At 42.0% G+C, this 9910-nt stretch overlaps 1 protein-coding gene across 2 annotated transcripts; it reads left to right on the top strand.

Moving 5' to 3' along the window:
- The first annotated feature begins 2080 nt into the window (after positions 1-2080).
- Positions 2081-8091, top strand: LAMTOR5 (late endosomal/lysosomal adaptor, MAPK and MTOR activator 5). Of its 2 annotated transcripts, XR_008597013.1 has the most exons (5): positions 2081-2157; positions 2258-2319; positions 5932-6049; positions 6216-6388; positions 7754-7820. XR_008597013.1 is itself a non-coding variant. In XM_054979277.1 (4 exons), the coding sequence occupies exons 1-4, from the start codon at positions 2123-2125 to the stop codon at positions 7812-7814; spliced, it is 276 nt and encodes a 91-aa protein (XP_054835252.1). In that variant the 5' UTR covers positions 2081-2122; the 3' UTR covers positions 7815-8091. The 2 variants fall into 2 exon arrangements, 1 of the variants encoding a protein (XP_054835252.1); XM_054979277.1 differs by lacking the exon at positions 6216-6388 and having other exon boundaries at positions 7754-8091.
- Positions 8092-9910: the final 1819 nt, after the last annotated feature.

Raw genomic sequence — 9910 nt, forward strand, 5'->3', positions numbered from 1 at the left:
AAACAAACAACCCCCTAATGTATCTACATTTCAAATGTGAAATCCAGACTACGTTTTTTAAAGCTCTGCCATCATATATGTTATTTGTGGACCAGAGAAGGATATTTATTTAATCTCCACCATCACCTTTTGTTTGCAAAAACAAGGACAGTATACAGTCATGAAATAAAATCCAAGCAGAATAAAACATCAGTGCATAAAACAGTAAAAATCACAACCTAAGAGTTGCAGCAATCATAAAATTATATTACATATGGTGTGACCATGGAACTCAGAGTACTCCAAAGGTTAATTTCAGTGGCAGAGTTTCATTATCCAATCTCTTTTTGCTTTATTACTTTCTAAAATGTATTTGATTGTGCATCTAGTGCTATAGGAATCATAGGGGCATAATACTCTAGAGTGTTTTGTGCTGCAATGAAATATTAAACCAAATTTCAAGGAACAGGTGGAACAGCTGGTATTATGGGACCCATGTGGAGGACTAACCACGCTGGAGAGCCGCTGTGAGAAGGTGTGAAGTCACACCACTTTGCTCTTCTGTCATGTCAGCACAGATGTACTTATGTTGTGGACTGCTCCAAGGGAGCAAATTCATCCTCTTCCCTCTCTAGGGTTGCCAGGCCCAGGCTGGGAGATTTGGGGGGTGGAGCCTGAAGAGGGTGGGGTTTGGGGAGGGGCCTCAGAATGGTATAATGCTATAGAGTCCACCCTCCAAAGCAGCCATTTTCTCCAGGTGAACTGATCTCTGTCACCTGGAGATCAGTTTTAATTCCAGGAGATCTCCAGCCACTGCCTGGAGGCTGGCAACCCTGTCCCTCTCCTATTTGCAGCACCCCAACTCACAGGAAGGATCTTTCTAGATGGAAGGGAAATCAATGTTCCATACACATGTGGTCAGATGCAGGCAGTGCTAACTAAGGGGTCACAAGAATGAGCTGTGAGAGGCAAATTGCCCAAACCTAAGGTTATCATACTGATCTATCACTGGAACAGTTACCACACTGGCATAGGTAGCCTACACTCCCAACAGAGAAATGACAGAATTAAAACAAAAACAAACAAAAAAACAATGCAAGGTCCAAAGAAGATTACTTTTGGTGACATAGGGACACTGTACCCTGTTATTTCCTTAATAATATTTAATATTTCTGGCCAAAATTGAGATATCAAGGGGCATTCCCACCAACAGTGAGCAAAATTACCCTCATTATTGCATTTCTTCCAACAAGAGGGCGATGCTGAAGAGAAAATTAAGGTTAATTAAGTAAATTAAGTAACTACCCCTCTTCACACCACTCATTGTTGATGTATTAAAGTTGAAGCACTGTGTTAATATTTGTAAATGCAATGTATTAAAAAAACAAACAATGCAAGGCACTGAGAAGTCCATAGTGACCCTACCAACAACCACTGTTCATGGAGCCGAAATACAAAAAAGATGATCCCCAGTGAATCAAAATCAAAAATAGGTAGAGTATCCACAGTCTGGGTAAAGAACAATGATGATCTAATTGATCTAATGATCAAAACGGGTGCATTCAAATAAGATTTCATAAATACAAAGTGACTAAGTGCATATATAAATAGGAAGCTAAACATGTATATTCATATAGTACAATAAATAAGTAATAAATAGAACATTCCATAAATATTTACAACAAATACAACAACTCTGAAGCCGTTGTTAGAAGTAAAAAAGTCCCATAAATTAATTAATACTGGTTTATTTTTTTCTTTTCTTTACAGGTATTCAAGCCAAGTCTCCGAGAGAGGAAGCTGAACAAGATCCATTCTCACGAGGAGCACCCTCTTCTCTGCAGGGTGTTGATGCACGGATTAGGGGATTAGCATCAGCATCCCACGGAGAAGAGGATCCTCCCCATGAGAATCTATGGGACTCCTCTCTACATTAGTCTGATTAGGACTTAACGTCGAGTCATCCCCGATCACGCCGCGACGTCCAACAACGCAAACTCGACGATCTCCTTCTTCGCCTAGTTTTTCAATTTCAAGAATTTTGGCCCTCCTGCGCCACCGTTTATGTTCCCTTATCATGTGACTGAGATCAGATGACAAATTTCCGGGAGCGGAAAAAGACGAGGCCGTGGTACAGAGCGAGATGGAAGGGGCGCTGGAGCATCATTTAGAAGACACGTGAGTCCCCTCCGGTCTTTCGTAAAGGGAGGAACGAAGGAGGTGTCGTTTAGGTCTGTGGCCTGGCCAGCACAGTTACTGTCCTTTTCCTCTTCATTAGAATGAAGAATCCTTCCATTGCGGGAGTTCTGTGTACCGATTCTCAGGGACTAAACCTGGGCTGTGAGTAATCTAAAAAACTTGCTCGCTGAACGCTGCCTTTTCTCGCGCCTTTGGGAAGGCTACCTCTTAAAGCTTTCCTTTCCTCTGCCATTAAATTTGCCTCACTGTCTTCTCATTTTTGGCAAAGTTCCTTAACTATCTTTTGTTGTTTCTCAGCTGCTGACTCCTGATCTTCCTCCTAGTGTGCTGCCAAGGACTCTTCATTTGCTTAAGATGAACCACTGAAGCACTTAATGATCTGAGGTTGCGCTTCTTGGATCGATAGGAATGCAGAATTGTAAACTCCAAATAGGGAAAACTCTCTTCTCACCCCATCCCCCAAGTTAGGGAGGGAAAGGTTGTCTATAGCTCAGAACTGAGTGGCCATTCTTAAACTGGCTTATGCAAAATAGTTAGTGTAACTGAAGTACCCAAGTTAGTGATTTAAGTTCTTGGATGGATCTACCCCTTATATATTTACACAGTCATCCCATCCTTGTGCATCTCATTTTCAGATGGGCCCAGCTGACTCTTGCCGACCTGTTTAAGGGCCTATGGGTTCTTCCAGGGCTTTTTTTTTCTGGGAAAAGAGGTGGGGGAATTCAGTGGGTTGCCCTTCGAGAAAATGGTCACGTGGCTGGTGGCCCCACCCCCTGATCTCCAGACAGAGGGGAGTTTAGATTGCCCTCTGCACCTCTAAGCAATCTAAATTCCCCTCTGTCTGGAGATCAGGGGGCAGGGCCACCAGCCATGTGACCATTTTCAAGAGGTTCTGGAACTCCGGTCCACCGTGTTCCAGCTGAAAAAAAGCCCTGGGTTCTTCTGGATTCAACATTACTGCTGGAGAAGCAAGTTAATGCAGTTGCAAAAATGCTTTCTTCTAACTTGGTCTAGCCTGGAAGACAAGGCTGATGTGGCCAGCTGGATCCATGCCATGGAAATATCAGCACTAGACTACTATAATAGGTCTTCCCTCAAAGTCAGCTTAGAGGCTGCAGTTGGTGCAGATTTCCATAGCTTGCCTATTAGAACATTTGATTTCAATTTATATACCATCTTTCAGGACAACTTAACGCCCACTCATAGTAGTTTACAAAGTATGTTACCATTATCCCCACAACAATCGCCCTGTGAGGTGGGTGGGGCAGAGAGAGCTCCAGAGAGCTGTGACTGACCCAAGGTCACCCAGCTGGTTACAAGTGGAGAAGTGGGGAATCAAACCTGATTGAGAGTCCCACTGCTCTTAACCACTACACCAAACAGGAGCTAGGTGGCACATGCCTATTACAGCTGTTCTTCAGTCACTCCATTGGCTGTTCCATCAGTTACTGAGCTAAATTCAAGGTATTGGCTATCACGTAAAAAGCCCTGCATGGCCTTGGTCCCTCATATTTGCAGGACTACCTGTCCCTCTATGCTGCACCACAACAACTTTGCTCACCTGAGCAGGGCCTTCTGCAGATGCCATCCTGCAAATAGGCAGTCAACAATTGCCTGTACACATGCATTTTCTGCTGTGGCCCCTACCTTATTCTGTTTTGTATTTGTTTTACAAAATGTATGCCTTGTCTTTCTGTCCTCATAAGGGCCACAAAGGCAGCTAACAAATTAAAACATATGTAATAAAATCACACCTTAAAAACAATTATGAAAGGACTTGCCTGATGAGCTCAATTAGGCACTTGCCCTCCTAGCATTCTGCAAACTATGCAAAACTGAATTATTCAGGAGGGCTTTTTTACACAGGTAATAGGGCTGTATTGTAAATTAATGTTCCTTTGGAAAAGGGACAGGTACTGGGGACAGTATAGCACACACTGTCTGTTGCACTGTGTATGATCCTACTATGTAATTTCTGCATCAGTCAGTGTGTCATGTTTGTATCAGCCTGGTTTCAGATTTTTCCCAGTTCAAATCTTATTGCATTTATTGGATTATTGATTGTATTGATTTATACTGTGTAATTTGCCTTGAGTTTTAGTGAGAAAGGCAGCCTACACATACCATAAATAATAAATTAACATGTTTATTGGCAAACATCAGTGAAATATCAGGTAATTTGTCTGTTCAGCCCTTAATTATATGGCAGTTGCTAGACAGTTGGACATAGTTCTCTTACAGAGGTGATTAGTGGTCTCTTTGCACCAGTTATTAACTCATTACCTTTGACAGCTATAAAGATGCCATATAGCTATGTTGTTTGAGGTGTACATGCCAATGTGGATCTCGGCCCATTGGCTCTTTCAGATTTCTAAATTACTTGGAGGAGTTAGAATATTGGGGTCTTGCTCCTGATAAACTAGCAAGTTCTTCCTCTATCTGGAACTCCCTGGCCTTTCCCAGATCCTTTAATTAGTATTCCCTGGCAGCTGTGAACAAGCCGGGGGGGGGGAGGGGGGAGGAGGGAGAAGTAGAGACTGAAGAATGTTTCAAGTGGGTAGCTGTGTTGGTCTACAGTAGAACAGCAAGATTTGGATCCAGGAGCACCTTAAAGACCAACTTAATTTCCAGGATATGAGCTTTTTAGAGTCATAGCCTGGAAATCTGGTTGGTGTTAAAGGTCCTCCTGGACCCAAATTTTGCTCTTAAGCTGAAGAACGGAATACATGGGCATGGGGAGAGAGAAATGGAGAAAGTGAAGAGGAAGAAAGAGAGAGGAGATGTGGCATAGGAGAAGGGAACACTGCAAGGACAGAGAATGAAGAGGATAGAAAATCAAGAGGATCAGATCAATGAAGGAAATAAATGAGAGAGAGATAATGGAAATTGTGAAATAAAAAAGACTACTAGGAAGAGTGTATTATTGGAAAGGAGTTTCTATGCTACTTTTGGAAGGTTTGCAGCAGGGCTTAATTCAAGCCAGGACTTAGCTCTGCTTCATTCTGTTAATAAAACATGAATGCTTTTGAATATGTGCAGAATTCATTTGCTGAGGCCAGCACTGAAATTTGTATGTATGGGGCATATATGGCGACTCTCTCTACTTGCATTAAAGTATTTATTCTACTACAAACAGGACCAATACAATAACAGTGTAGCAGCAGCAGCAAATAACCTAATTCCTGTCCAGGTCAACAATCCAAGTAGGCTAGTATTTTGTATACAAGTGGCCAGCAAGGTGCCTTTGAGAAGCTCCCCAACAGAGTATGCTCCTTGTTCCCTAACATGTGGAAAATGCATGTATTGTTTCTTGGCTTGAAGGTTTCAGATCGCTGGTGGCCTTTGGAAGACCTATCCTCCTTGAATGTCTGTCTGTGTCTCTCTCTCTCTCTCTCAAAATAAATCTAAGCTAGTGAGTAATACCACATACTGTGGAAACAAATTCCAGTTGTATGAACTAATACCCCGTTTGATCCTTGCTGGCAAAAGGGATGAAATGGACTTTGTGGACAGAGTATTACAGGCAGGTGTCCATCTCACAACACATCACATCTTTCTTCTGATGCAATCTGATGGTACATTTCATTTCATTTGAAATATGGGGCTAGAACTGCAAGGAGGTACTGCTAGCTAGGCAGGGTCAAAATGCTATCTCATCCTTTTTGTAAAGAAATGTCCCCCTCTGAATTAACTACATCCTATATTTCTTACTGATTTTTAAAAAAATCATTCTTTTACTATACTGTCTTTTAGGTCGTGGCACCCTTTCAGATGAACATGCAGGTGTGATATCTGTTCTAGCCCAGCAGGCAGCCAAACTAACATCTGATCCAACAGATATTCCTGTTGTTTGTCTAGAATCAGATACTGGGTAAGCATGAACATCATCATCAATGTGTCTAATTTTCAATATGGCCACATCTGCAGATTCTTAAATCTGTAGATCAGAGCCAGAAAGAGTGAGGTTTCTACAAACTAGGTTTGCAGAAAAATACAAAAAAGTTAATGAAGTGAGGAGGTTTTAAATTTTCTCGTAGAAGAAAGATACCTGTGCAAAGAGACAACACTCTTCCGCCAGCTGGCAGCATCTACCCTTCTTGCTATGTGTGGGAGACAGGGTCTGTCACTTGAATCCTAAGAGGGAGAGAGAAGGAGCTGCTGCTGCCCTCCTGCCAAACAGCAGGGGAAAGGGATCAAGAGTGGCGAGTGGGTAAGCAGAGCTGGAGAGGGGGGTGGGTGTGATTTCCCCTTCCTGAGAGTTTGCCAGTAGGGAGAGGAGCTCAAGCCTGAGCAGTCACATCACCCAGGACCCATAAAAGTAGTGGAGCTGAGGGTGAACAAGCAAAAGGGGTTAGGTGGGATTCTTCTCCCTCCCTCCTACCCACCCCAGTCTCCTAGGTCCCTGCTTATTTGAGTCTACTGCTTTCCTTTCTAATCCCTTCAGTATCCCAATACAAATGGTTTGCATAAACCTCTTGGATAACCTTGCAATTTGCCACTCATATGAGGCAGATTATAAATTCTTGGGCATAAATGGTTTGGGTGGTTCACAGCATAAATTGCCTTGTAATACATGAGTGTAAGTAGGCTAGTAAGGTTTTTTTTTATTGCTTTGGGGTCTCATGAGGATAAGACAGCTTTGCCTTTTTATTAGATAGGAATTTGACAAGCCATAGCCATTATCGAAATGGGCAACTTTGTAAGACTAAAAAGAGCACAGATTTAAAAAAACACAAGCAATCTCTGTTTTGCATTTAAAATGTTTTTAAAATTCTTGACCTCAGACTGGCAGAACTTTATTTTTACTTTCCCATGCTATGAGAACATGTTGCTGAGTCTATCCCTTGTATTTGCATATTTGTTAAGGGACACTTTTTCTGTCTACTTGCGGCAAACAATCTAGATGAAATTTACTTTTGTTAGAGATACTGATTTGCCCCTGCAAGTCTTTGACTGATTCTAAAGCAGTAATTCCAGATCTTTAAATGTATACTTTTTCATCAGCCTCTTGTAGCCTTAACTATACCATGAAGTTTTAAGGGCCTGTTGCATGCTGAAGATCTATCAGCAAAATCTGTGTCATATCAGAGTGTATTGACAATAGAAACACAGAGGTAAGAAAAACCTCAAGGGTTATCTAGTCCAACTCCTGCATCATGCAGAAAATTCACAGCTGCCCCCCCCACTCCATACCATTCCCCTAGTGACCCTTGTTCTGTGTCCAGAGGATCCTGTGCTCTTAATGCCTTCAGTTCAGATTTTTTTTTTTTTTGCGGAGGGTGGGAGGTGACAAAAGCAAACCCCTTTGGGTACAGGGCACGAGCCTGAGGCTGCGTGGGTTTGGATATCCCTAATTCATAGACTTCCTCTGTGACTTGTTTCAGAGTTGTTGCAGTGATAAATGCAACAAGTTCACCATGCACAAGCAAGTTGAAAATTAGACTTAAAAGCAACTGACCTGGAATAAACCTATGCCATTTTTGTTAATGTTTAAGATTTCCTTCTCTATTATGTGAATACTCAGGATTATAATAGTAGTATATGAAGGGAAAAAAACCCTTTCTGTTTCTTTCAGCAATATCATGATCCAGAAACATGATGGCATCACAGTGGCAGTGCACAAAATGGCATCTTGATTTCACCTGCAGCATGTCTCCTTGCCTTTCAACAGCTTGAGTTGTATAACATTCTTCTCCTGGAACAGATTGTATCCCATGTCACTAGAAGAACCCAGTTGATTCTGACTGTAAATACTTTTCTGGTCTTCACAGTTGACCCAGGAATCTGGTTGACCTTACCAGCTGATGCTTCATACTACCAAGCCTGGAAAGCTTTTCTGCTGTGTGGCTGCACCTTGGCAGCTGGCCCCCATCCTTGACTAGAAGCTATTAAATAAAAGGAAAATGAACTACCTGTTTGGTGTTTGAATAAATGCTATGTATTTTGTATTTCGGGTGATACTGTGGTGTTCAGGCAGTGTATGTCAGTACAGTTTGGAAGGACTGTAATGTTCTTCCATGGTGGACTAGAACTCCTGATACTTACAGCTTCATAACTTACATGCGCTGTTCAAATTTGCCTACATATGAATGGAACATGATGGTAACAAACGTGACCTCTCAAATAAAGCTGCTGTGTGAGCCAGAGGTAAATACATATACATGTTTATCCAGTTCCACGGTCTAGTGTTCCCCACTGTCATTTTTGGCATTTTTCCCCAATTGCACTGCCAGATCAAGAGATACAAAGAGGCCTGGTACTAAAGGAGTCCCTTCAATAATTTCTGAAACCCATCAATCAGGTAGTTAAAATCACTCCAAATCTATAAATGTAGAGGATGTCTTGAAATTGTTAAGCCTAGAACCACAATCCTCTGTCAACTATTCCACTGAGCAAATACGTAAGATTTGCAGCTGGGCATATTCTTGTTTCTAGAGCAGCTGAAAAGTGCTTCAAAATGAGATAGCTGCCGTATGTGGTTCTTCTGGATGCAGAATCCTCCAGTTGCAGGCAAATGGTATGTTGGTGTTTCCTCTAACCTGGACTGAAGGTTTATAAGTCTAATCTAGACTAATTTTCAGTAGCAATTTCCCAGGTGCCTGTAAATCCTCCATTTCAGTTGAAACTTGGGCATTACTCAAGAAGGTGTATGCTTACATTCTGTGGTACAGAAATGGCTGGACAGCATATATATTACAAGCCTTCCAGTGTTCGGTATGGGAGGTTGGCTTGGCTTTTTACAAGTGTCTCAAGTACAGCACTTCTGTTTCCACAGAAAAAAATCTAATCCCACCCTTCATGTGAGCAGGTCAGGGTGATAATGCACATAGTTCTATCAACCTGTAAAGTAAATTAGGTTAAGGTTGACCAGAACGGGGGTTTGAATCTCTCCCAGCTCCAGGTTTCACTCCAGCTGCTGCATCACACAGACTCCCAATTAATGGCAGTCATTCTCCTTTAGACTCTAAAAAGATAAAGGTACGAATGTTGTGAATGTTGCCTGTTATGCTTAATAATTTGGGGAGATGTCTGGGAGCTAATGAATGCAATGCAATTTATGGGCAGCTTCCTTTGAAAACCTTTTGGAAGCTATAACTGAATGTAGTAGCCAACTTATTAAAACTTGCGGTTAAAAGAATGAGCTGTGTGCAGGGTGGTCTGTGATTCAAATAGTGCCTCTATTTAGGAGCAAGCCCTTTTACTCAACTGGCCCCCAATGCTGTATGAGAGATATTATCCTACCATAGTACAAGAATTGCAACAGGATCATGTGTATAAAGTGCTTGCAATAGCAATACATAAATGTTAAGTATCATTAAGGGACCATCTGTCTATCCCGTCTGCAGTTGGTTTCCGACTACAACTCAAAATGCTAGGCCTAGGATACCTATATGATTGCTTACTCTCATACTACCCTGCCTGTATAATAGCTGCAGAGGCAGCCTTGGTCCAGTGCCTCTTATCACAATGGTCTCCAATTTCGTTGGGTTTTGTTCAGAATGGGGAGTGGATGCTACCATGAAATGGCTGCCACCGCCCTTGGAGCCATTCACAAAATGGTAGGAGCTTGCAAGCCAAACATCCTCTGGCAATGGTTACAAAGTTTCAAAACATACAAAAAAGAAATTATCATTTATCTTAAACAAAACCCAAAAGCTTTAAAATGGTGGTGGCATCCCCACGGCAGAGTCAGCAATGTCATCATGTCTTGTTTGGCTTTCAAAGCAGATTA

This window comes from Eublepharis macularius, chromosome 5, assembly GCF_028583425.1.
Source record: "Eublepharis macularius isolate TG4126 chromosome 5, MPM_Emac_v1.0, whole genome shotgun sequence".
Lineage (NCBI taxonomy): Eukaryota > Metazoa > Chordata > Lepidosauria > Squamata > Eublepharidae > Eublepharis > Eublepharis macularius.

Excerpts from the sequence above, each read along its gene's own strand:
- LAMTOR5 (XM_054979277.1), top strand. The coding sequence starts at position 2,123 with ATGGAAGGGGCGCTGGAGCATCATTTAGAAGACAC. Across the intron at positions 2,158-2,257 it reads GAGCATCATTTAGAAGACAC|AATGAAGAATCCTTCCATTG; the intron begins GTGAGTCCCCTC and ends CCTCTTCATTAG. Across the intron at positions 2,320-5,931 it reads TCAGGGACTAAACCTGGGCT|GTCGTGGCACCCTTTCAGAT; the intron begins GTGAGTAATCTA and ends ACTGTCTTTTAG.